Source organism: Tamandua tetradactyla, chromosome 5 (assembly GCF_023851605.1).
Source record: "Tamandua tetradactyla isolate mTamTet1 chromosome 5, mTamTet1.pri, whole genome shotgun sequence".
Lineage (NCBI taxonomy): Eukaryota > Metazoa > Chordata > Mammalia > Pilosa > Myrmecophagidae > Tamandua > Tamandua tetradactyla.
The window spans coordinates 169,685,598-169,713,466 of record NC_135331.1 but is presented as its reverse complement, the minus strand read 5'-3'; the positions used below and the strand labels follow the sequence as shown (position 1 = coordinate 169,713,466).

Genomic DNA, 27,869 nt, shown 5'->3' with positions numbered 1-27,869 from the left:
CCCAGTGAACTTACATCACTCGGTCCAAAGCATCCATCACCACAGCAACCCGAAAAGGCGAACCCACGTGCACCGCTCTGTTCTACGAGCTATGGCTTTGCGCGGAACCGGAAATTGTGCGTGACGCCACTTCCTTGATCCGCCTGGGCGCGGGTCGGACACAGACTGGTGGTCGTTTTCGGTTGGCCCCTGATTGTTGCCTTGGTTACCGGTTTTTGATTTCTCTTTCCCGGGGATTCTAGGTGCGAAGTAATACTAAGAAACGTCTCCTGTAGCTGTTTGACGTACTAGTCTGTATGTATATTTGGTGTCAGGTATGCAGGGGTCAGGTATTAGTCTTCAGGGAATCTCCTAGGATGCCAATGCAAGGTTGTTAACACAGTATCTAGTCATTAAATATATTTTTTAACATGAAATGCCCACTATTAATTAAACTATGAGGTAAGTGAGGGCAGAAGTCTGTTACTGCCATAGTGGCTGGCACAAGAACGTAATCAGAAAATACTGATTGTGATTTTTTCCAATTTTTAATTGAAATATAATTCATATGCCATAAAATTCAGTCTTTAAAAATGTGCAGCTCATTGGTTTTTACTAAATTCGTTGAGCTGTGCAACCTTCACCACTATGTAATTCCAGAACATTTTCATCACCCCAAAACGAATCCCCATATCAGTAGCAGTCATTCCCATTTTCCCCTTCTGCCAGCCTGTGGCAACCAACAATCTATGCGCTGTTCCTATGGATTTGCCTATTCTAGACATGTAATATAAATACATTCATAAAATGTGTGACCATATGAGTTTGCTTCTCTCACTTAGCATATTTTCAAGTTTCATACATGTTATAGCATGTTCAATATTTCATGTCTTTAATTAGGGCTAAGTAATATTCCATATTTTGTTTATGAAATAATAAATAATTGTTTATTAATTATCATTGATTATAATTACTAAATCTTATATATTAATATATAATTATTGTTATATTAATATAAATAATAAATAAAATGATGTGCCATATTTTATTTATCCATCAGCTGATGGAGATTTGGGTTGTTTCCACTTTTTGGCTATTATTAATAGTGCTGCTTTGAACACTTGTGTACAAGTTTTTGCATGCAAAATGTTTTCATTTCTCCAGGGGTACAACTGCTGAGTCATATGGTAATTCTATGTTTACCATTTTGAGGAACAGCAAAACAGATTTTCAAAGTGGCTATACTTGTACCATTTTACACTCCCACCAGAAATATAAAAGGGTTTGTTAGTTTCCTAATGCTGATGTAATAAATTACTGCAAACTTAATGGCTTTAAAAAAAAAAAACAAATGTATTCTCTTACAACTCTGAAAGTTAGAAATCTGAATTAAGTCTTATGGGTCTAAAATTAACATGTCAGAAAGGCTGCATTCCTCCTGGAGTCTCCAGTGGGAATCCATTTCCTTGCCTTTACCGCTTTTGAAAAGTTGCTCGCATTCCTTGGCTCATGGTCTCTTTCTACATCTTAAAACACGTTATTCAAATCTCACATTTCCGTTTTCTAATACTCCTTTTTTTAAAAAATATTTTTATTGAAAAATCTTTATACACATACAGACTATACATGGTGTAATGTTCACCTTAAAAGGATCTTTGTGATGATACTGAGTCTTACTCAATAATCCAGGAAAAGATTCCTATCTCAAGACTCTTAATTTAATCAGATATGCAGAGTGCTTTTGGCTTTGTAAAGTAACATATTCACAGATTCTGAGGATTAAGACGGACAGTTTTTGAGGAAGAATTCTGTCTGGTCACAGGTTCCAATTTCTCCACATCCTCAATAACACTTATTATTATCCATCGTTTTATTATAGCCATTCTAGTGAATATGAAATGGTATCTCATTATGGTTTTCATCTGCATTTTTCTTACAGTAAATAATGTTAAGCATCTTTTTGTGGGCTGGTTGACCTGTATCTTCTGTGGAAAGATGACAATTCAAATTCTTCACCCATTTCTTTTTTATATCTTATTGAGATATATTCACATACCATATTTTCACCAATTTTTAGATTTGGTTATTTGTCTTATTGTTGAGTTCTAATAGTTCTTTATTCTAGATACAAGTCCCTTTGCAAATAGTTTTTTCTCATTCTGTGGGTTATTTCATTTTGATAGTATGCTTTGAGCACAAAAGTTTTCAATTCTGATCAAGCCCAATTTAGCCATCATTTCTTTTATTGCTTGTGCTTTGATGTCATATCTAAGAAATCATTCCGTAAACCAAGGTCACAAAGATTATTATCTTTTATTCTAAGAATTTCTTAGTTTTATCACTTACATTTAGGTCTGATGCATTTTGGATTTCATTCTTTTGCATGTGGCTTCTAGTTACCATATTGCCATGTTTTAGTCAGGGTTCTCTAGGGAAACAGAACCAACAGGAGATATACATAAATAGTATGATATTTTATAAAAGTGTCTCACCCAACTATGGGGATGCACAAGTCCGAAGTCCATAGGGCAGGCTGCAAACTGGCACTCTGATGAAGGTTTGCAATGAATTCTCCAGGAGAGGCTGGCTGGCTGAAGTAGAAACAAAATTTCTCTCTTCTGACTACTGAAGTCATCACCTCTCCCTTAAAAGCCTTCAACTGATTGGATTAAACTTCTCTCATTGTGGAAGACACTCCCCTTAGTTGACAGTAGATGTAATCAGCCATAGATACAATCAACTGACTGATGATTTAAGTCCAAAAAATGCCCTCACAGTAATGGTTAGGCCAATGCTTGCTTGGCCAGACAACTGGGCACCATCACCTGGCCAAGTTGACACATGAACCTAACCATCACAGTCCACCCCTTGTCAACCTGGCAGCTACAGACATCAACTTAACCCATACTTTAAATAGAAAACAATAAAAGACATATTTTCCACCTCGCAATGCTCAATTGTCCTGTGTACAACCAGAAACATACTAAATCTCTCCAGAATAGGGTGCAACCTTGAGTAAAATTCCCTCTGAAATTTGACATCCTATAACTTAACCACTGTAACGTGAACAACTTTTGTCATGTAAAGGGAATAAGAGAAGGAAAACAAAGATATTTGCTTTATGTACAAATACACACACACAAAAAAAAGAAAGACTATTCTTTCCTTCACTGATTTGTTCTGGCACCCTTGTCAAATATCAATTGACTGTAAGTATGAAGTTTTATTTTTGGACTCTCAATTCTATTCCATTGATCTATATGTTATCCTTATGCCCATACCACACCATCTTGATTAATGTAGCTTTGTAGAAAATTTTGAAATCAGGATATATGAGTCCTTCAACTTTATTCTTATTTTTCAAGATTGTTTTGGCTGTTTTGGATCTCTTGGGTTTCCATGTGAATTTTAGTTTAAGTGTCTCAATATCTGCAACAAAATAGGGATTTTGATAGGGATTGAATCTGTAAAATTGCTTTGGGTAGTAGTGCCATCTTAATGATAGTAAGTCAGTATGAACAAAGAATGGCTTTCCATTTATTTAAATCTTCTTTAATTTCTTTCAGTGATGTTTTGTGGCATCAGTGCATAATTCTTGCATTCTTGTGAAATTTATTTCTAAGTATTTTATTCTTTTTTGGTGCTAATGTAAATGGAATTGTTATCCAAATGGAACTGTTATCCAATTTGTTCATTGCTACTATATGGAAATATAATTTATATTTATTTATTGATCTTGTATCCTGCAACCTTGCTGAACTGGTTTATTAGCTTTTTAATAACTGTATGATCTCACTTATATGAAATACCTATATAAGCAAATTTCATAGAGACAGATAGTGGATTATATCTATTAATTTTTTTTCACTGTCTTCAAGCTCTGCTGAATTCTAGAGCCAGGCTTGTTCAGTAGCGTTGTGGAGCGTCTCTTAGACCAGTGTCGCCTCCGGAAGTCTTGCTTACCATTTCCAGAATGTCCAACTTGCACTCTCAGAGGAAGGGTGCATTCCCAGGAAGAGTGAGAGAGATTTGGGACCCAAGGTGATGATATCAGATACACTGAACTTGTTTCTGTGCCCTCATTCTGGTTCTAGAGAAATAAAATGGTTGCTAGTGAGGTTGGTGATACTTTACGTTGCTTCTATACTTTGAACTTTCTCATCTCAGAGATTTTGTCCCTGGCCTTGTCTTTGTTCTGAGATCTCATCAGGTTATATTTTCTCTGGACATGAAATCTAGATCTTCAGTTTTGAAACCAAATTTAGGCTCTTGACTCTGGAACCCCAATTTCTTTTGCAAATCTTTCTCTGTAATCAGTTCCATGATAAGGGTTGTCTTACATACCCTGATGAGAGTACACAATTGGGAAGAAGTATAGGAAATATGGCACCATCTGGCTTTTATATCTTGAATTGTTGCTGGGTTATCTTGCCTGTGGTTTTAGCTTGATTCTAAGGCCTGATCAGGCTCTGTTCTTCCCTGGAATAAATGTCTAGCTCTCCAAATATGAAACCAAATCTGGATTCTAGACTCTTCAGTGTTAATTTCTAAAGATATTTTTGTTTGATGGCATAATCTGGGTAAGGTTTTTGGTTGAATATGCCAATGAGGATTTTCAACAGATCCACTGTGAATTTGGTGTGACTGCGCCTTCAATGTGTAAGTATCACTTGTCTGGGTAGTTGTCCAAGGCCATGTTGGAAAGGATTCCTAGTGTTTAAACATGTGACTAGGAGTCTAATTTATTTGCTTTTATAGTATTTTTAATGTATGTCTGTATTCCTTAGGATCCTGTCCTCTGCAAATAGAGTTTTATTTTTTCCTTTCCAATTTGTATTCCTTTTTTTTCTTCTTGCCTAACTGCTTTAGCTAGAACCTTCAATATAATGTTAAATAGAAAACATGAGAATATAAGAGTAGGCCTCCTTCTCCTGTTCCTGATCGTGAGAAAGCTGTCAGTCTTTCACCACTGAATTTGATACTAGTGGTAGGATTTCATAATGCTCTTTATCAGGTTGAAGAACTTCCCTTCTATTCCTAGTTTGCGGAATGTTTTTGGTATGAAAGGGTGTTGGATTCTGTCAAATGCTTTTTTCTTCATCTATTGAGATGATCATGAAGTTTTTGTCCTTTATTTTATTAATAAGGTATATTACACTGATTGATTTTCATATGTTCAACCAACCTTTGATCCTGGAATCAATCCTTCTTGGTTATGACATATGATCCTTTCTATATGTTGCTGGTTTCAGTTTGCTAGTCTTTTGCTGAGGATTGCATCTATATTCTTAAGCAATATTGATCCATAGTTTTTTATTCTTGTTAAGTCTTTCTCTGGCTTTGGTATCAGATTAATACTGGCCTCATAGATGAATTTAGAAGTGTTTCCTTCTCTTCTGCATTTTGGAAGAGCTTGGGAAGGACTACTTTTAATTTTTCTTTAAGCATGTGTTAGATTTCCCAGTGAAACTATTTGGTCCTGGCATTTTAAAAGAGGTATCTTTATTTGTTGTAAGTTTTGTAATGGGTTGATGGTGCCCCCCCAAAAGATACTTTTACATTCTGACCCCAGGAATCTATGAACATTACCTTATTTGGAAAAGGGGTCTCTGCAGATGTAATTATGTTAGGGATCTTGTGATGATGTCATCCTAGATTCCTTAGGTGGACCTTAAATCTAATGACAAGTGTTATGTGAGATACAAGAGAAGACACAAGCAACACAGAGGAAAAAGTTGAGGCTCCCAGAGGTGTGCGAGCAGAGGCAGGCCCAGAGAGTAGTGCTGTCAGCCAAGAAGGCAGAGCAGTGAACCACAGAGGATTATTTTTAGACCTTGAAACTTAATGGAATTGGCCTTGTTGGGTTTCAGACTTGCTTAGAACCCATGACCATTCTATTCCTTTCATTTTCTCCCTTTTTGAAATGAATATGTTACTGTTCTCTTGTGCCTGTCCCACCATTTTATCTTGGAAGCAGATAACATTTTCTAGTTTCACAGGTTCACACATGGAGAGGAATCATATACCTATACTTGATTTAGATGATGAATTTAGGGACTTTTGAGCTGATGATATCTAAATGAGATTTTAGACTTAGAGTTGATACTGTAGTGGATTGAGTCTTCTGGGGATATTGGAGTGGGGTGAATATATTTTGAATGTGCAATAGGCCTGAATTTTGGGGGTCAGAGGAAATACTATAGTGGGTTGAACAGTGGCTCTCATAAAGGTATGTTCATGTCCAAATCTCTAGAACCTTTAAACGTAAACTGTATTTGGAAAACAGGTCTTTGCAGATATAATTAAGGATCTTAAGATTAGATCATCCTGAATTACTCAGGTGGGCTCCAGATCCAATGACAAGTGTTTTTGTAAAAAACAAAAGAGGATAAGACACAGAGACACAGAAGAGGCAATGTGGCCACAAGGCCACAAGTCAAGGAATGCTGACTGCCAGCAGAATCTAAAAGAATCAAAGAATGAATTCTCCCCTAGAGACTCTAGACAGAGAGTTCTAAGACCATGAAAATGTCTAAATTAAGGCGCTAACAAGATAATACCTGGACTCTGAAGAAAGGCCTCAAGCATCTGGAACATCTCTGTCAGCTGAGAAGGCAAGTGGCTGGCATCTGCTGGTCCTTGCTCCTAGTTTGCTGCTTTCAGCTTCTGATTCCAGTAGCTTTCTGCGCCCTGCGGGTCTTAGCGTCTCTAGGAAGTTTCTCTCTCTAAGGTCTGTGTGTCCTCTCTGAAATTGTCCGAGGTAAACTCTGGATTTCATCTCTTATTTTAGCATCTCCCAGGGCATTTTTTTTCTCCAAGACTCTCCCTCTTAAAGGACTCCAGTAAGTGGATTAAGACCAACCTTGAAAGGGCAGGGTCACATCTCCATTGAAACAATCTAATCAAGAGGTTCCACTCAACAACACGTCTGCCCCCACAAGACTGGATTAGAAGAATGCAGCTTTATTGGGGTACAAAACAGTTTCAAACCAGCACAATCAGGAACATACTTATATTATTTCAATCTTTTAAAATGTATTGACCTAACATACAGTCTATCCTGGAGAATATTACATGGGTGCTCAATAAGAATGTATATTTTGCTGTTGTTGGTAGAGTGTTCTGCTGATATCTGCTAGGCCTAATTGGTTTACAGTATTTTTCAAGTCCTCTATTTGTTTTATCTTCTGTCTAGTTGTTCTATCCATATTGAAAGTGGAGTTTTAAAGTCTCCAATTATTATTGTCAAATTGTTCATTTCTCCTTCAATTTTTTCAGCTTTGCTTGCATGTATTTGGGACTGTGTTATTCGGTATATATATATATATATATATATATATATATATATATATATATAGCATATTCTTGATGCTTATTCATTATAAATATATATATGTTTATATAAGCATATAAATGTTTATAAGTTTTGCATATTCCTGATCCTTACTCATTATAAAATGTCCTTCTTTGTCTCTACTAGCAATATTTGTCTTAAAGCCTATTTTGTATATTTTTATGATTCCAGCTTTCCTTTGGTTGCTGTTTGCCTAGTATATCTTTTTCCATTCTTGTACTTTCAATGTATTTGTGTCTTTGACTCTAATGTGTGTCTCTTGTAGATAGCATATAGTGAATCATTTTTTAAAAATACATTCTGACAGTCTCTGCCTTTTGATTGGAATCTTTTATCCATTAACATTTAACGTAACTACCAATAAGATAGGATTCATATCTACCATTTTGCTCTTTTCTGTTTTTTGTTCCTCTATTCCTCCATTTCTCCCTTTTTTTGTATTAAATAGCTTCTAATATACCATTTTAATTCCCTTGTCATTTATTTTACTATATATTTTGAGTTATTTTCTTAGTGATTGCTTTGAGGATGAAAATGCACATCTTAATTTACAACAATCTAGTTTGGATTACTACCAACTTAATTTCACTAATATATAAAACCTTTGCTCCTACATAGCTCCATTCCCTACTCCCTACTTTGTGCTAATACTGTCATACAGATTACGTCTTTATACATCATATGCCTATGCAGAATAGATTTTAAACAAGAGAACTGGCTACTTATCCTTAGAAAAACCTGCATGCAAGGTTAGCCCTTGACTGGAGTCTGGGAACTTGCATTTCAGAAGGCTTCCTAGTTCCCTAACTGGAAAGTCCAGCCCACAGTGCCTGAACTTTATTTGTACAGAGTTTGGTTCCTGCTGATCATGTGATTTCCTTTTAAGTCTGGATTCTAGGTATGTGCCAGGCAGAGGGTGCCTTTGTGCCTATCCCCAATAAAAACTTTAAGCATTGAGCCCTAACAAGCTTCCTGGTTAGCAGCTGTGCTGGTTTGAAAGGATGTATGTATTTATGCAGAAAAACCATGTTTTAATCTAAATCTCATTTCATAAAGGCAGAATAAACCCTATTCAATATTGTATGTTTGAAACTGTAATCAGATCATCTCCCTGGAGAAGTGATTTAATCAAGAGTGATTGTTAAGCTGGATTAGGTGACAACATGTCTCCACCCATTTGGGCAATCTTGATAAGTTTCTGGAATCCTATAAAAGAGGAAACATTTTGGAGAATGAGAGAGATTCAGAGTGAGCAGAGAATGCTGCACACCATGAAGCAGAGAGTCCACGAGCCAGTGACCTTTGGAGATGAAGAAGGAAAATGCCTCCCAGGGAGCTTCATGAAACCGGAAGCCAGGCAAGAAGCTAGCAGATGATGCCGTGTTCACCAAGTGTCCTTCTAGATGAGAGAGGAACCCTGTATTCACCATGTGCCTTTCCAGATGAGAGAGAAACTCTGACTGTGCTCGCCATGCGTCCTTCCACTTAAGAGAGAAACCCTGAACTACATCGCCCTTCTTGAACCAAGGAATCTTTCCCTGGATGCCTTAGATTGGACATCTCTATAGACTTGTTTTAATTGGGACATTTTCTCGGCCTTAGAATTGTAAACTAACAACTTACTAAATTTCCACTTTTAAAAGCCATTCTGTTTCTGGTATATTGCATTCCGGCAGCTAGCAAACTAGAATAGCAGCATTTCACTTGTGCTGCCACAGCCCATTGGTGGAGGAACTTAGCATATCCTATGTGACCCCACTGGAAGACTTCTAGAAGGTTGCACCTGATTTCTTCCAGATTTCATCTCATTTGTTTTTCCCTTTGTTGACTTTCCTTATTTTTTTTCACTGTAATAAACCATGCCAAGTACTGAGTTTTCCTAACAAATCACCAAATCTGGCAGTGGTCTTGGGAACTCTCTAACTGAATTCCCAGCAACATGGATTTTTAAGTATTATCTTATGAAGTTCTCTTTTAAATCAGATGGGGGGGGGGGGAAGCTACAAAAATACATTTATACTCTTATATTTACCTATATAGTAACCTCTATCTGGTACTCTTTATTTCTTCATGTGGATCCAACCAAGTTACTGTTTTTATTTTGGCCTGAGGGTCTCTATTTAGTATTTCTTGTACAGCAGGTATTCTGGCTATGAATCCTCTCAGTTTTGGTTTACCTGGGAATGTTTTAATTTCTCCCTTACTTTCATCGATAGTTTTGCTGGATATAGAATTCTTGGTTCTTTAAGCACTTTGATTATGCCTTGAGACTGCTCTGGTTTCCATGGTTTCTGATGTGAAACACCTTCAAGTCTTGCCAAGCATTCAGCAAGAATATGTGATAAATTACTTCTCTCTTGATGCTTTCAAGATTTTTTTTTTTATCTTTCAACAGCTTGATTTTGTGTCTATGTGAAGATCTCTGTTTATTGTGCTTAGAGTTCGTTGCACTTAATATTTTTCATCAAATCAGGAAGTTCTTAGGCATTATTTCTTTAAATATTCTTCTTGATACTTTCTCTCCCCCTCTTTCTGAGACTTTTGTTATGTATTTGTTGGTATATTTGATGGTGTCCCAAAGATCTCTGAGATGATGTTCATTTTTCTTCATTCCTTTTTCTGTTTCTCAAACTAGGTCAACTATTTACCTGTCTTCATAGTCTCTGAGTCTTTCTTCTGCCAACTCAAATTTGCTATTGTGCCCTGTCTTAGTTTGTCAGGGCTGCTATGACAAATATCATACACTGGTTGCCTTGAACAATAAGAATTTATTGGTTTATGCTTTTGAGGCCAGAAACCCAAAATCTCTCACACATGTGCACTTCTACTTATGGTTTCTATTTTCATGTACTATTTTCTTGGATTATAAGGACTTATGTGATATTTGATTAAGACCTGCCCTCATTCAGTTTGGTCACATCTTAACTAATAATATCATCTTCAAAGGACCTATTTACAAATGGGTTCACACCAGAACTGGGAGTTAGGACTTGAACATGTCTTTTGTGAGGGACATTATTCAATCCTAAACAAGCCCTTCCTGTGAAATTTTTATTTCAGTTAGTTTACTCACTTCCTTTAGTTAAGTTACAAAGTTGAGAAAATGTTAATTTACAAAGTTGTGAAAATGTTAATTTTGATCATTTTTGTCAGTGTCCTCATTCCTTTTATGGAGAGGATTTTTGAAGGTCCTTAAATTCGCCATTCTTGATTTAACAGTCATCTGATTTATGATTTTTTTACATAATAAAGCTGGCCCCAAGCCTCGTGTTTGTGTCTTTTAAAGCTTTGGACAGCCAACACAGTATACTGTCACATTCTTCCAACTTCATCTAACCTTTAATTACCTTACTATGTCAACTCTACTGTTGCCTCCAAAACCAAGAATGATTTAATTAACTTTTTCCCCAACAGATAGTCTAATTATCAAGGGATCTTTTTTTTAAACTTGTTTTGTTCATTTCATAATATACCATAAACATTTTCCCTTGTCATTAAATGTTCTTCTAATGCAAGAGAGCAGTGTTATGGAACACTCTAATTCTAACAATCCCTATTTTTGAACATTTGGGTAAGTTCCAAATTTGTTATTATAAATAGTACTTTAAGGGACATGTTTTTACATAAATCTTTCTGCATGTTTCTTTAAGATACATTTATAAAAGCGGAAGTTCTAGGTCTAAATTTTTTTGTTACCTCATCTATGAAATGAGGTTAAAGTAACTATATTAAAGATCACTTTCAATGCTAACATTCAACTTTTAAAAAAATTTTAACTGCAACTTTATTGTGATATATTCACACTTCATACAACCCATCCAAAGTATACAATCACTGGCCCACCATATCATCACATAGTTGTGCATACATCCCCATGATCAATTTTAGTACATTTTCATTATCAGAAGATTTTAATATTTAACTCTTCCTAGAAAAACATGCAGACCTTTAAGTAGAGAATGTTACCAACTTACCTTAGTAGGCATTCAAAATTGAGTTATAAGACAAGTCTTCATTAAATTTGGAAATAAAGTCATTCACATCAGAAGTTTCTGAGTGAAAGCCAGAAAGAAAAGGACAAATATCATATGACCATGCTGATTTGAAACAACTAGAATAAGCAAACTCATTGAGTCAGAATATAGAATATAGGCTACCAGGGGAGGGGATGGGAATAGGGAATGGGAAGTTATAACTTAAAATGTACAGGACAAGGCAAGATGGGGGGCAAGAGAAGTCGGGACACAAGTTAGGCTTAGACCCTGGAATGGAATGGGTATGGGGCAAACCTACTACTGCTTAGAGGGGCCAAGGTCTCAGGGGTCCCATGCCCTTCCCCAAGCCTGGGAAGAAGAGGCCCTGGAGGAAAGGGGCAACCCACAGGCACCTAGTAGTAGTCCCAAGTAGTGGGTGTACCTGAGGGCAGGCTGGTGAGCACCAATGTGTAGGCCCCACGTGCCAGGAGAAGCCAGAGGTGGGGACAAGTGGTAGGCATGGGCAGTGATGGGTGAGGGGCTCCCCAAAAGCCCCCAGGCAAGGAGTACTGATGGGGCTGGGATTCCATAGTTCCTTGGCCAACAATTGGGAGGCCCTCGTCTGGTCCTTGTAAACCAGAAGTTTATTGAGGAAGAGCTGTGACTTTCCGGGATCTGCTGGCCGATGGGAAAAGCAGGGAGCAGGGATGAGCCAGAGGGAGTGGGCAGCAACGCAGGGGGCTCTGAAGCTGGGGCAGCTACAGCACAGTCTACACGGAACAAGAGCACGGGTCCGTGGTATGCAGGCTGACCACTCCCCCACCCCCACTCCGGGAGCACAGACTGGCCTGTTTTTGCCCCGGCTGGCCTTTTGCTTTCCTCCCAGCAGCCAAGGGGCCCAGGCCCAAAGGGAGGAGCTAGTAGCACATCCTAGCCCCTAGCTGTAGCCAGTGGCAAGGCCTAATCCCCACCACAGATCTCAGGCTTCTTTCCCTCTGGCTTGAGCTAGAAAATGACTGAAGAAAACCTGAATGAGGAAAGTCTACTTGGTAGATTCTGTGCCATCCCCTGTGTATCTTATATGTTGAAGCTTTTTAAAAAAAAAAACATACAGGGTTCCAATTTGGAACCATGGAAATGTTTTGGTAATGAACAGTGGTGATGGTAGCACAACATTGTGAATACAATTAACAGCACTGAAATATATATCTGAATATTATTAAAAGGGGAAATGTTAGCTTGTATATATAACAGAATAAAATTAAAAGAAAAATCCATGAGGTACACTACAAAACAGTGAACCTTTAAATTAAATCATAGACTTAAAGAGTACAATTATAAAAATGGGCTATCTTCAGTTGCAACAAATGTTTCACACCAATGTACAGTGTTGGTGTTAGCGTGATATACAGGAATCCTGTATTTTATGCATGATTGTTCTGTAAACCCATAACTTATCTAATAAAGGGGAAAAAATAATCAAAGCCAAATATTCTGACTCACCCTTTTAAAAGGCTAAAGGCCTCTTCACAGCAAATTTAAATGCAAAGGTTATGCCTATTAAGTACCACATAATAGGTGCTTAAATTTTGTAAATTATTATAAATGCTAATAACTAGATTTATTTTGTTGAGTTGAAATTACCATACAAATTGACGAGCTTATCTTCTTTTCCAGTTAGTACCACTAACTTTTCCTTTTCATCTTCCTTACCTCAGCCAAATTGCAAACTGAAATTTAACTTCATTTTCCCTTTAATATGCAAAACTCCTGAGATTATTTTTGAGTTATTTCTGCTGGTAATTAGCAAACACAAAATGATTAGCATTTAATAAGCTCAAGCAACAAAACCCAACAAGGACAAACCTGTAGTTTGTCAAAATCAAATTGTAGAACTAAGAGAATATGGCCAAAGCAGGACTCAACTGAATAATACTAAGAGGTTCCAGAACCATGCATTCTGCATTTGTCTTGAATGGATTCTAGAGAGATGGATTTATATAAGGACTACAAGTCACCATTTGATTTTGACACAGGAGTGAACAAAAACTATCTCTACTTGCCTCCTAGTAGACAATCTCCACCCAAATCACCTACTTTTCAGAAACAGGTGCTGAGAACAGAACTGCTGAGAACAGACCCAGTACCAGAGGAATTAGATGATGTTGTTGCCATGATCAGTGAGTGCCACAGGACCTTATCGGAAGAGGAGCAAAAAGAGTGAAAAAGAGAATATTTTAAAGAGGAAATTCAGACTCTTTTTCAAGTGTTAGCAGCAAAAGTGAAGCATCTAGCAGAGATCAAGCAGAAACTGAGTCAACTCACTACAGGAACTAAAGCAGGACATTGCTTTAGGTTGGCAAGATGTGACAGTAACATTGGCCTGCAGGAAGACATCTAAAGGCTTGTCTCAAGCTGGACAGAAGGTTTCAACTGCTTTTTCATCTGTTGGATCAGTCATCACTAAAAAGCTGGAAGACATAAAAAACTCAAACTTTCAAATCATTTGTACTATTAGGTTGGTGATAATTCCCGAGGATGTAATGCATTAAAAAAAGACTCATTACTTTTTATTTGTTTTCAATGTGTTAGAAAGTGTAACGGTGTAGACAATGCCCTCTACTTTGACAACTGAGTACTGGGAGTTCAAAGAATCAAAGCCTCTGGACATATGTGCAGAAGCCAAGGTACTCTCCTAATTCTAGTAACGACTTACTAGTTATATAACTACCACATTTTCCCTTATGCCACATATGTTTATAGCCTACAATGTTGTATTTGTTGTTTATCAAGTTGTTATTGTTTCATTATTGTTTATGCCAAATGTTAATTGCCAAGCTTGGAGTGACCTAGAGCATTTTCTGAAAGCATGACTTGATTTACTTCAGGATAAATTATCTTATAAAAATCAAATTTGAAAAGCCACAATGTTGACTGTTAGTAACATGCTGCTATTCTTGACTGCTAAAGCTTTGTGAGCATTACAGATGCAATTTGAACTATTCTCTATTACATGCAAAAGCTTAATAAATTCTTTATAGCCAGTAGAAAAAAAAAATCAAACTGAATTCCATGCAGTGAAAGAGGACACTCCAAAGGAATGAAGAATGCTGCTCAACAAAGTGGAAGAAGGAAGGTTTTTTTTGTATAGTTTGAGTTCTTGCTGGAGGATTCTGCAGAGGGTCTAAGAAAGCAGTATATGTTCTGGATTGTTGCTGTTTGAGGCAGGATTAGAAAAAGAGGGGTTTACTAGGGCTTGGATACTGTCATAAAGTGAGAGGGCTTAGCAACCGAGTATAGCAGGAATAAATGGGTATTGCAAAGTGAGTTGAAGGGCATAATTGGTTAAAAAAATACATTCAAAGAATGAGTCCTTATGGCATTTTGCCGTGCTGCATAACCCTGGCAGAAAGTGTTTTGCCATCTGGCTTTATCTGCGTCTGTACTCCCAGAATGATTAATCATAATGTTACTTTTTTCTTCTCAAGCCAAGCTGATTTTCACTTTCAGTCCCAGACAGGTGTTTATTTTTTCTCATTTATTCAGTTAATATTTATTGACTGTCTAAAATGCAAAAGACATTATGCTAGATGTGATGAGGCACTTAAACATTACTAAGATATAGTTTCTGCCTCTTAAGGAATTCACAAGCTAATCGAAGAGATATATGGTAAAAATTTAGTATCATATTTTAAGAGATCTTAAGTTACAATCACTGTCATTTTCCTTGGTCTTCATGGAAATATAAAAATGTCAGGTCACCTTTCTGGTAACAGCTACTTTCCAGAGCAGCCTAGGAAAGGAATCCTGAAACAACTGATCTTACTTTATTGGCCACAATAGGCTGATTCAGTTACTCTTCCTAACCATACCACCATCACTATCATTCCACCACTTTAAAGTTTTTCATTGGTTCATACATATTTACTCAACTTAGACTTCTTTCTGTTTCCCCCCATTCCCTTAATCACAAAACTATTTGAAAGAGAGTTGTTTCTTTCTCAAAGAGAGTGTTCTTGAAAGCCTACAAATATTTATTAAGTAGCTGCTATGTGTTGGATGCTCCAACAGGAAAATCCTAAGAAGATGATAGAGTAGTACTATCTACTGTATTATGAACACTGAATAAGAAAAATATATAAATTACAGCACATCTAAGTTATCACAATTATAAAATGACTCACACTTGAATTTCAATAATCTTTCTCAATTGGTAAAGAAGTAGAACTTCAACTGGAGTAGCAAGAATTGTACCTTTATTCTTAGCACTTCAGAATTTTTTCACTGTTCCTAGATATACTTACTGTGGTAGGTGGAAAAATGCCATCTCCCCCAAAGATGTCCACACCCTAATCCCTAACGTTATGCCTATAGATGTTAAGGTTTATGGTAAAAAGAAACTTACAAATGAAATCAAAGTTAGAGACTTAAAAATAGGGAGATTATCCTAGATTATCTATCTGTGTGGGCCCAGTGTAATCAAACTGACCCTTAAAAGAAGCAGCAGAAAGTAAAAGGTTCAGTCAGAGATAGGATGATAGAAGAAGCAGGGAATTCAAAACATGAGAGGGACTTGACCTGCTGACCTGCTATTGTGGTTTGAAGATGGAGGAAAGGGGCCATAAGCCAAGGAGTGTGGCAGGCTCTGGAAGGTGGACATAGCCTTCAGCTGACAGAAAGCAAGGAAATGGAGACCTCAGCCATACTAAATTCTGCCAACAAATGAATAAGCAAGGAAATGGAATTCCCTCTATATCCTTCAGAAAGAAATACAATTCTGCCAATGCCTGGATATTAGCTCAGATGAGATCCATGTCAGACTGTTGACCTACACAATTTAAGAAAATTTATTTTATTGTTTTAAGACACTAAGTTTGTAGTAATCTGTGATGGCTTCAACAGAAAACAAATACACTTACCTTAGTAAACCTCCAATTTAAAGGACTCATCAGTCAGGGATGAGCCTAGTCTCTACAGTTGTTTAAACTGTTTTTGTTTTTAATTCAATTCATGTCTGGCCCTGAATGAATCTGCTATATTAAGTTGTGCTATAACTGGAAAGGTGTATAGCCAACAGAAATTATACAATACATAAATAATTTAAAGAAACAGAGCTAATCACTGATAGAAAAACTCTAAAAAAAAATCATGACTAGTTATTATGAAAAACACTTCATCTAGGAGTGGCTTCTAAGGTAGCATCTTGAGTTTCCATCATAACAGAACCTTCTGTTTCAGAAGGGATATTGACAAGAGGACCAGAATCCTCTATTTCCAAGTGCAGTGGTTTCCCCTGTTCAAAATCCAGATTTGAATTGTTTTTTATTTGACTCTCTTGCTCTTCCAACTCCAGAGGTTTATCTGGGGGCGGAGTTACAACTTCTTCATGTTGATTTTCATGTAGAAAGCTACAAATCATGTTGGGTCTATAGAGATCCTTATCTTTGATTTGCAGCCACTCCACACCACCTAACGGGGTGGAAAACATACCAAGAAAGTAACATGTAAAAAAATTTTAGTTACTTAATATTTTTCTTTAATTTAAATATTTATCCTGTAAATACATGTCAAAATAAAACACCAACTTAAACCGAGGAACACACTGTTTATAACTACTGATAAAATAATCACATATTTCCGTGATTTCATCAAAATTACTAAAAGTAATCAATTTCAGTTACTATTCCAAATCCCTTTCCCAGAATTCAATTATCTCATTCTGAAAAATAATTTGAGTTCTCACTGCTCTATCAGGTCCCAAGAGTAAAGAAAACTTTGTCACTTGTCTACAATTTTTTCTTTACTTACTCAATTTTCTTATTATAATAGATGGTACTACTCTATCATCTTCCAAGTCAGTTCTTTAGGGGTGACACTTGAGTTTAATTACAAGTAGGCTTAGCTTCTCCTTTGCAGTAATAAGTTTCATTGGGATGAGCCCCAAAATTAAGGGCTTGGCCTATTAAATTGTTTGTCTGCAGTGCTTTCGAGAATATCAGAAATTCTCCAGGTGGGGAAATTTCATATTTCCTCCTCTCTCCCAAGGGAGAAGGGACTTTGCAAATACTTTTTTATTCTCTGTCCAAACTACTCTGGGATGTACCGGGGCATCACAGTAACTTAAACCAGCAATATCTCCCTCCCTATTCAAGATTCCATGTAATTATGGCATTTTTTGTGTTTAGCCTGGATGTTCCCTGTAACTTCGGCTATCTGTGTGACATCTGAGACTCTAGACTTAGAGCTCTGAAGCTATGAAAGTCAGCATCACCCCATATACCAACTGTTAAAAAAGCTGAAAAAGTGATCAGGCGCCAACTAGATATATGAATGGAGCTGATCTGGATAAGATTAACGTAAATCAGAATACAGGGTAAATGATGACATGGTTTGTATTTTAAAACTTCAACTTCTGTGTGAGACCAGAGGAAAAGATACTTATTTGATGCAAAATTTTAATTTTTGGTAGCATGAAATCTAATTTAACTTGTATGGTCAATTTATTCAAATACCATAATGGTGTCCACTTGTTTGGTCAAGCAAGCACTGGCCTAACTATTAATTTAAGGATATTTCGTGGATTTAAATCAACAGTATGTTGATTGCCATTTATAGCTCATTATAACTACAGTCAACTAAGGAGACTGCCTTCAGCAGAGAGAGAAGTCTTATCCAATCAGTTGGCCTTAAATGGAGAACTGATTATTTCAGCAGTCAGAAGGAAGAATTTCCATGTCTACTTCAGCAGGCCAGCTTCTCCTTCACAACTTGCGAGCTGCCCTACATAATGTGGACTTGTCCATCCCACAGTCACATGAGCAATTCCTATAATGAATTTCATATTATTTACATTATATGTATACACACACGCACATATATTTTATATATATCCTGTCAGTTCTGTTTCCCTGGAGAACCCTGACTATTATAGGGAAGGTTGCTGCAGCTGCCAAAATTTCCTAGGGGATCCCTTAGGATTTTATCTTGGGAATCTAGGAATGCTACCTTCATATCCTCTCCACTTACAAGGAAGTTTTACTTAAATAAAAAAAAAAAAAAGAAAGACTGCTGAATTCCCTAGGGATTGGAAATCATAGCAAGTTTCTTGGCAAACTCTTCACAGTACTTTTTACTGTAAAACAGCTAAAGACTTCTTATTATGTCCCCAGTGCCAGCTGCTCTATTATAGTTCAACTGAATTCTAAATCTATGCTTGTTACTTTTCATGGAGTACCCTCAATTTTAATGTATCAAACATATTACATATAGTTATTGCTATAAAGTAAAAGGACTGTCCTGAGCCATGTATTATCAAACAAACACAAAACTGAATCATCTATTTTCAGAGAACTGAATGGACTAACCTATGTTTTCTTCTCCTTCCTTCTTTTCTGTCAGAAGAGTTCTTGTCATGCTGAGTTTCTTCATTGTATGGCATTTATACTTCAGCACTGTATTATTATTGTCTTCTGCATCCACTAGAGCATAAAATGAATTCAATTATCATACCACTTGATGTCATCAGATAAAATAATCATATTAAGCCTGGTTAACTCCAGGAAGTTAGACTAACCTACTCCCTCTCAAAATAGTGTACATTTTAAATCCAAGTTTTAATTCAAACCAAGAACAGAGAAATGATAAAGTATATAACAAAAAAAAAAAAAAACACAACTGAACCAAAAAATAACAAAGACCTCCAGGGGACAGAAATACAAAATTAAAAGTGAGATTAAAGTCATGGGCCTGCTAGGCTTCAGCCCTGAAGGAAGAAATGAGGGCCAGGAATTTGGATCCACAAGATTATAAGGTTTAGAATTCTGCCACTCAAAGTGAAGGTTCAGAGCCAGACTCACTGCTTCAAGTCAGAGGCTCAGGTGGGAACACTGCACTCATAAAAGACTGAGGAAAAAAACTGCTGCCAACTAGCTACCTAGTTTACAGCTTTCTAGAAAACCATGGGCTCAGGCAGGAAGGAAAATGAGGCTCTGAGCCAAAGATAAAATAGGAACTGAAAACTTCCTATAAACCGATATAACACTTTAGAGAACAATGTGTTCTCTACCGGTGGAACATATGAAATTGTCAATGTTTAATCAAAAATGGTAATTTCATATGACTTAACCTAATAGTAAGGCTGAGGATACACACACTCATTGTGCTGGTTTGAAAGGATGTTATGTCCCGTACAGAAGCCATGTTTTAACCCTAATCCCATTTTGTAAAGGCAGCCATTTCTTTTAATCTTTATTCAATACTGTACGTTTGAAACTGTAGTCAGATCATCTTCCTGGAGGTTTGATTTAATCAAGAGTGGTTGTTAAGCTGGATTAGGTGACGACATGTCTCCACCCATTTGGGTGGGTCTTGATAAGTTTCTGGAGTCCTATAAAAGAGGAAACATTTTGGCGAATGAAGGAGATTCCGAGAGAACAGAGAGTGCTGCAGCACCATGAAGCAGAGAGTCTATCAGCCAGCGCTGTGGAGATGAAGAAGGAAAACGCCTCCCGGGGAGCTTCATGAAACAGGAAGCCAGGAGAGAAAGCTAGCAGATGATGCCCTTGCTTGCCATGTGCCCTTCCAGCTGAGAGAAAAACTATGACTGTGTTCATTCCACCATGTGCCTTTTTACTTGAGAGAAACCCTGAACTTCGTCAGCCTTCTTGAACCAAAGTATCTTTCCCTGAATGCTTTTGATTGGATATTATTCTATAGACTTGCTTTAATTGGGACATTTTCTTGGCCTTAGAACTGTAAACTAGCAACTTATTAAATTCCCCTTTTTAAAAGCCATTCCATTCCTGGTATGTCGCATTCTGGCAGCTAGCAAACGAGAGCAGTCATCAATCTAGCATTCCAAATTTATACCTTACAGACACACACACACACACACACACATATATATATATATGTATATGTATGCATAAGAAGAAACAAGAATACTCATGGCAGGATGGTGGTGAGGGTAGCAAAAATTGTGAATGTGATTAGTCCCACTGAATGGTATGCTTGGGATATGTTTCCATAACTGAAAAAAAAAAGAGTGACTAAAGAGACAATGACAATTAATTACAATAGGTGATACTGGACTGGATCTAACAATGGAGGAGAAATTACCCAAAAGGACATATGAAAAGAAAAGGAATATATGGATTTTAAACTTTATATCATTAAATTTCTTGAACTTGAAAACTGTACTTAAGCTGGATTCATAAGTGAACATCCTCATTCTTAGAAAACGTATGTAGAAGTATTAGGTGTTCAAGGAGCATGAGGTATAAAACCTAATCTCAACTGTTTGAAAATAGATAAATCAATAGTTGGATGGATAGACAGGTAGGTATAATGATATGGTAAATGTGACAAAATGTTAAAAGTTGGTAGATCTGGGTATCTGGATGGGGGATATGATGAAGTTCCCTGTTTGGATTTTGTATTATTTTTGCAACTGTCCTGTGAGTCTGAAATTATTTCCAAATAAAAAAATTTACCACTAAAAAATAAAAGAGAGAAAACTTTTCCTCTCTCCTCCTTTCCTCGTCAAAAAAAAAAGAATATTGTGGTAGCAAATTTTTGTTGAGGTAATAAGGATAATAAAGAATGTAGACGCTTGGTGGGCCAGGGTGGCTCAGCAGGCAGATTTCTCACCTGTCATGCCAGAGACCTGGGTTCGATTCCCAATGCCTGCCCACACACAAAAAAATGTAGATGCTAGAGCCAGATTACCTGGGTTCAAATACTGGCTCTGCCACTTATTTCATGTATAACCTTGGGAATGTTATTTAACTTCTCTGTGCTTCAGTTTCTTCAACTATAAAATGAAGATAATAATGGTATCTATCTCATAAGGTTGTGGTGAGGATTATTACATGAATACATGTGGCATTCAGAATAATGTCTGGCATATAGAAGTGTTAGTAGCTATTAATAATTATAGGTGAAATGGAAATAATCAAGATGGCCAAATTAACTGTGGTATAGTCATCAAATGGAATACTAAGCAGCATCAAAAATAAACTAGAGCTATATATCTCAACATGTATGAACTTCAAAACATATCTGAGTGAAAAAAATACAAAATAGGTGTCACGTGCTGTAATTTATATCAAGTTTGAGAACATACAAAACAATGTCAATTAATGTTTGTGGATATATACATATATAACATAAAATCAGGCACAGGAAAGTTATATATCAATTTCAGGTCAGTGATTACCTCTGAAGAAAGAGGGAAAGAGTAAATTTGGAGAGGGGTATACAAGAGGCTTCAAATGTATCTGGAATGTTTTATAACTATAATCTGAAAGTTTGGCAAAATGATAGGATTTCATACAGCTAGACAATGATACACTACATATTTAATAATCAACAAATAAGTATGTTTGAAATATTTCACAGTAAAATTAGACTAGCAATCACTTACCATGTTCCACATTTTCTTCAAATATAACACAGGTCCCAAGAGTGTCTGCAAAAATATTTGAGGGTAGTTTGTTGAGAAATAACTGAACTACTTTCACTAGAAGGCATACTAAAAAAAAAGAAAAAAGAAAAAAACTTCATCTTTCCAACATCTTACCTTCATATTCCCCAGCAAAAACATAGCTGTCCACTTGCAAAATGGGCCTCTCTGTGTCAATTCCCTACATGAGAATATAGAATCATAAAATCATCATTAGAAAAAGCCTTCATCATGTACAAAGAGGCTGATCTACAAAACTGGGGCACCTTGAGAGCTTTTTATTCCAACAAATACACGATAAGGTAAAACTACTCTATCTCAGCAGTTACAACTTGAAGACCCCTTAACCCCCAAGTAGCCAGGTCTATTTTAATGAACATCTTCAAGTTTAAGGTAAGAACTGTGGAAGTTTCGTCAACAGTAGCTCAAAGATTTTAAAGTAAAGTGCTAAAACTGATGGTAATTCATAATGCCACAGTCCCAGGGTGCAGAGCTTGAGGGCTCTGAAGTCTTTTGATAGTCGGTTTTCCTTCCTTCTCTTCCAGTTTAACCTTTGTGTGCATATTTTATTTACCTCCCTTCACTTTATGTTTCTTTCTCTGCCTCCTTACTTTCTAAACGACTACATATTTGCAAAATATATCATATTGCTTGTCATATATGAAAATATATAAAAAGATTACCTCCTCCAAACATTTACCTTTCTCTCCAGCCACACATCCAGAAACTCAAGTAGAGTCAGGCATTTTCTCCTATCTGCTCCCATATTCCCCTTACACTTCTATAAATATATCAGTCTTAGAAGATGGGCCTTTCAGTACTCATTCCTATTTTAAATTTAAGAATGCCTACACAATCCCCCATCTAGAAGACTCACCAAAATCTTGCATTTATTTTCACATTTTGAGAGAAAGTCTGAGTCAATAATTCCTGACAACTCCACTAGAACCAATTGCTCCTGGTGGAAGAAAGAAGGGTTATTAATTTACGAGCAAGAGGGCGTGCGAGAAGAGAAAATTAACAGGGGAAACCAAAAATCCCTGTTGCAACCATCGTATCCTTGTGAAAACTCGGTTCTGCTTGCAACGAGAGGTAGCAAGCGACACCACCTAAGGTAACTTGCGCGACTTCCCCCTTCTAACGGGTGACAGATGGGGCTGGGGCCAGACGTTCCCGGCTCCGCGAGCCCAGAGGCCAGAGACCGAGGAGGCGCCCGCGGGGCCCCCCTCCGTCGGCCGCATGTCGGACTTCCCTTCCCCACACAGCCGGCCAAGTCATTACAGTGACCGCCGTCCGAGCTTTTAGCGTAGCACTTACTGCTTCCTCTTCCTCCTCTTCTCCATCGTCGGGAGCCCGCGCCTCGTTCGCCGCCATGATGCCGCACTCCGCGGGGCCTTCCAGCGTCTGCCCACGCCCGCCCGTGGCCGCCATCTTGAGTGCGGGCAGCCGCTCCCAAGGAGCTCGCTCTCCTCCCCTCGCCCGCAGACCTCTTCTCTCCCGAACGTGAGATGGCGACCTCCGACGGGAAGGTGGGCGTGGGTGGGCGTAGGTGGGCGCGGAGAGCTGCGGCCGCCTACGCTTGCCGTCCCGCCCCTTCGATACCCGCCGCTGGCCGCGGGTTAGTTCTTTTTCTGAGAGGACCGGGGGCCTCTGGTTTCACGGAAAAACGGGGCTCCCCACGTGTGGGGCCCTGCGAGGAAGGCGCCGCGCCCCGGGCCCCCCAGGTCCCCCGGGCCCCCAGGCCCCCCAGCCAGGGTGGGAGGAGAGCGCTGGCGAGGGAGAAGGCGCAAGCACGGAAACCACTGTGTAGGGGGAAAATAGAGGGGCGTTGTGCTAACTGGGCGTCCATTTCTTAGAAATAAATTAGTAATGTTGTGTAAACATCCTTAATTCAGCTTCGTCCGAGACACATTAAAGAGCACGTTTCAGTTTAACGGTTAAAGTGCGTGAAAACTGCAGAAGAATACCCTTGGGTTTCAGGTCTCCAAGAGTGTAGGGCCTAGGAGGGGTGTCTGACCGGACCCAGCCGATTATGTGCCGGTAGGGTTGCCGTAAGTGCTATACGAGCTATAAATTGTTTTGAGAATGGAAAGAGACCACGGGGAAGGAGAGTTTTGAACAGAAAATTTTAAAGTAGCCGCATGGATTTTCTGATTATAAAATAAACGGTCTTTTTACTTGAGGCATGATGATCTAGTGATTGAGCATGAATTTTGGAGTCTTGAAGTCTGTTTCCACCATATTAGCAACCAAGCCTTAGACAAATAAGTTACAGTGAGGGTTAGATTAAATAATACGCATATAAAATTGATTTAGCCCTGAACTCAGCACATAGTAAACATTTTAATGTGCGTTTAATCTATTATTAGTAATTCAAAATTCTGGATTGTGTGTTTTTAAAAATTTGATATTCTTTGAGACTTTTCTATGCACACACACTCTTACAAAAATGTGTTCACATTGTACATCCTGCTTTTAAACTTGCTTTTTTTTACTTTATACATCATGGTTATTTTTCCGTACTTTCAATGATAAAGATGGATCTACATCATAATTTTTACAATTGCATAGAATTTTTTTTGTGGTTGCTAATTTTTTTGTGTATTTTGTTTACTATTTTAATATTTAGGTTATTTACAAAGTGTGCAAATTGTAAAACACCCCTTTGGTAAACATCCTTGTACATTTTTGCCCAGTTGCCCAATTAAATGAATAGAATTTAATTTGTTTTTTTTTTTTAATAGTAAGAGCACTGGAGTTGTTCGAAGTTGTAGATTAGAATTCCAGCTCTGTAATTTAATAATCTGGACCTCTTTCTCAACTTCAGTTTTCTGATTCCTTATATAAGGATAAAAAGTTATACTTCCTGTGTATTTTTTAAATTGAAGATTAGGTCGTGTATCTAAAAATGCTTTGTAAATTTAAAATGGCATAAATTGTCAGATTTTATTGGAATGGGAAGAAAACCGAGAGGGGAAGGACAATCTAACCTAAATAACAGCAGAAGCAAAAACTTGAGGAATGAAACTATGTGTTTTGCAAGGTCGATTTAATAACTCAACATGTCCCTTTCAAGTAAGTAAGCTCAAGCTTCTAGCCAAGGTTACTATTTTGGTTTTATGAAGTAATTATTATTTTTATTTGTTTTAAATGAATTGCCAAAGGCCATAGAGTGAAAAGTAAACCTTCTACCCTATCCCCCACTCTCCTTTCTATAGGCAGCCATTTTTTGCCAGTTTCTTGGTATGTTTCCAAATATGTTCTGCGTGTTTACAATATATGTATATAAAATCTGTAAAATAATTTTTATATAATATATTACACAAGGCTAGGAAACCATTCCCTTGGAAAGAAAGGAGGCAGTACAGTATTTGCTCCATAGCCTAGAGCTCATACAGTTTGAAAATAAATTTAGAGTAGAAACATCTCTCAGAGAGAAAACAGGAACTGATTGGGCGGCACAATCTATCAGTGTCAACTTTGAAAGAGGAAGAAAAAGAAGCCTTTTGAAGATTGGGAGAAATTTTCCCTATGTAGAAACTGGAATGTATTCTTAATATCCACAACACTGAATGACTTACGAAAAAGAGAATAAGGCCCAGATGTCAACTTAGAAAAAAATCATTATCTTTGCTTAAGGATAGAAGCAACAGGTGGGGAACAGAAGGTGGCAGAGAAGGAAGCTCCAGGAATCACCTCCACCAAAACTACTATTGAACTGTCAGGAACTGTCTGAATCAACTATTTTGAAACTCTGGAGCCTACTGGAGTATTATGCAGCATCTTGGGAAGAGCTGGAGGAAGATGCTGGTAAATTGCAGTAAATACCAGCAAATTTCACCCTCTCTGTAGCAGATACCATCTCTCATCTTCTAGCTGCATGGCAGGTAGTGGTAATAACTGCAGCCCAGGCTCCTGAGGAGCTTGCTGGTGCCAGGGTAGGTTATAAAAAAGACCTCTAAAATAAGGGGGTTTGTGATCTGATCACTGATCACTACTTTTATTCAGCTACTTCAGATCACCTCTGGCTCTGAGGATGGCATTGTTCCATTCAGGGGACAAAGGTGTCTTAAACAGGCAGTACTTTCTTTCTTTTTCTTTTCTCTTTCCATTCCCCAACTGGGATCAAAAATAGTTTAGCGAAGTCACGCATTAATGGCTGCAGTCCTCAACAACAACAAAAACCTAGCTAAATCTCAGAGGAGTGGGAAAACATTAATTTGCAAAATTATAATATTCAAAATGTCCAATTCTCAACAAAAATTATAAAACACACAAAGAAACAAGAAAGAATGGCCCATTCACAGGGGGAAAAAAAGGGATTTGAAGAAATAATTCCTGAAAACTTCCCAAATCTGGTGAATAATCTGAATAGATTCATCCAGGAAGCTTGAGGAACTCCAAGCAGGATAGATTCTTAAAATATCTACACCAGCAGTCACGTTTTGTCTGGAGTGGTAATTATTATTTCTGGATTTTGAGAGGCTGTTTTATGTATGTATAACCTCAGAGATAAGAATGAAGGCTATCAGGTCAGGATTAAGGTAATTCAGAACACAGGGGAAAGAAGACATTGTCTAGATTTAGAACCTCACCTACTTTTTGAGACCAAAGGAAGAATGGTTTATTTTGTCCAGAACCTAAATTTTCTGTAGCACATAATCAATCTGTCTAGATAGCTCATTTCAACAATTGAAACACAGAGAGCCCAGAATAAGAATGAGGGCCTTTAATCCTGTATGGCTTAATGTGATGCCTGGATACATCCCAGAATATATTAAACAGATAATCAAAAAGTATTGGCAAAGTTCCCTGAGGGATGAGAGAAAAAATATGGAACTATGAAACTTTACCACCAGGGAAACCTCTGATACTGTGTCAAACATTAGGGACACCCAAATCAATAGGCCAAGACCTTGATCTTTTGAATGGTCTTTGATATATTTTGAATTAATTTTTATATATGGTGTGGGATAGGGATCCACTTTCATTCTTTTGCGTGTGGATATCCAGTTTTCCCAATACTATTTGTTGGTATTAGGAAAATACCAACTGAGTTGGTATCCCCACTCAACAAATTTGACATTGTTGTCAAAAATCAATTGGCCATCAAGCTTTTGATCTTGAGGCTTACTCGTGTGAAGCTTATGTATGTAGTATAGAATCTTAACCTACCTATAGGTATGCCTAAGCGTCACCTCTGGAGAACCCCTTTTGTTGCTCAGATGTGGCTTTTCTCTCTCTAAGCCCAACTCTGCAAGTGAAATCATTACTCTCTCCCTTATGTGGGACATGATATCCAGGGATGAAAGTCTTCCTGGTGGTGTGGGAGATGACCCCTAGGTATGAGCCTACTCCTGGCACCATGGGGTCAACAATGCCATCCTGACTAAGAGGGGGAAAAGAAATGTAACAAATAAGGTATTAGTGGCTGAGAGAGTTCAAATGGAGTTGACAGAGTACACTGTAGGTCACTCTTACACATACTTCAGTTAGACATTACTACCTGTCTTAATTTGCCCAAACCCAACCAAAACCTATCCTGCCAATCCTAAAGAATGCCTAGGGCATTACGTGAGACTCTTACAAAGTTTCCATGCACTAGGGTAACTCCAAAACCTACAACCTCCAGATGGGTTCCTGGACCAGATAAGCCCTGAAATGCAGAAGGGCCAGCCTCTCCAGAACATCGAGTAGTTCCATCCCCCATCCCATATTATCAACAGGCCTTTCCAATATGAAAAAGTTAGAATGGCCATGGCCCAGATACCCCTAAAGATTGGGAGAAAGGTCAAAGGTGATCGTAGAGTTATACAAAGAAGGAAGGGTTTAACAAATGAGTATGAGTGCTGAGTCATTATATGCTATTTCTTTGTCTCCAGTATCTTAGAGCAGCTGGAAGTAAAAACCTAAAGTTGTGGAATTTTAACTCATACCAAATTCTGAAATCTGTTCTACAACTAATTGTTGCAATGTACTTTGAAATTTATTGTTGTTTTGTACATATGTTGCTTTTCACAAAAAAAAAAAAAGAAAAAAGACAGAAGGAGAAGTATAGCTGAGAAGATAGGATTTAACAAATGAGTATGATTGCTGAATC

At 37.6% G+C, this 27,869-nt stretch overlaps 2 protein-coding genes and 1 pseudogene across 6 annotated transcripts in view; 1 reads left to right on the top strand and 2 right to left on the bottom strand.

Moving 5' to 3' along the window:
- RPF2 (ribosome production factor 2 homolog) overlaps window positions 1-309 on the bottom strand; it is a 64,818-nt gene extending 64,509 nt beyond the window's left edge. The window contains exon 1 of one of the 2 annotated variants that reach the window (XM_077162668.1): window positions 15-309. In XM_077162668.1, coding sequence (XP_077018783.1) covers window positions 15-37 — 23 coding nt within the window. In that variant the 5' untranslated portion in view covers window positions 38-309. The remainder of the gene's footprint in view (window positions 1-14) is intronic. The other variant, XM_077162663.1, reaches the window with a different exon arrangement.
- Window positions 63-14,555, top strand: LOC143685066 (tumor protein D52 pseudogene; annotated as a pseudogene). Its single transcript, XR_013176352.1, has 2 exons — window positions 63-242; window positions 13,026-14,555. The product of XR_013176352.1 is annotated as a tumor protein D52 pseudogene (transcript).
- On the bottom strand, window positions 10,953-23,343 carry GTF3C6 (general transcription factor IIIC subunit 6). Of its 3 annotated transcripts, none has more exons than XR_013176350.1 (7): window positions 23,087-23,343; window positions 22,647-22,727; window positions 21,887-21,950; window positions 21,731-21,775; window positions 18,672-18,785; window positions 13,633-16,776; window positions 10,953-13,503 (listed from the first exon to the last, which is right to left on the bottom strand). XR_013176350.1 is itself a non-coding variant. In XM_077162669.1 (6 exons), the coding sequence occupies exons 1-6, from the start codon at window positions 23,198-23,200 to the stop codon at window positions 16,481-16,483; spliced, it is 714 nt and encodes a 237-aa protein (XP_077018784.1). In that variant the 5' UTR covers window positions 23,201-23,343; the 3' UTR covers window positions 10,953-16,480. The 3 variants fall into 3 exon arrangements, 1 of the variants encoding a protein (XP_077018784.1); XR_013176351.1 differs by having other exon boundaries at window positions 10,963-13,778; window positions 16,227-16,776; XM_077162669.1 differs by having other exon boundaries at window positions 10,953-16,776.
- Window positions 23,344-27,869: the final 4,526 nt, after the last annotated feature.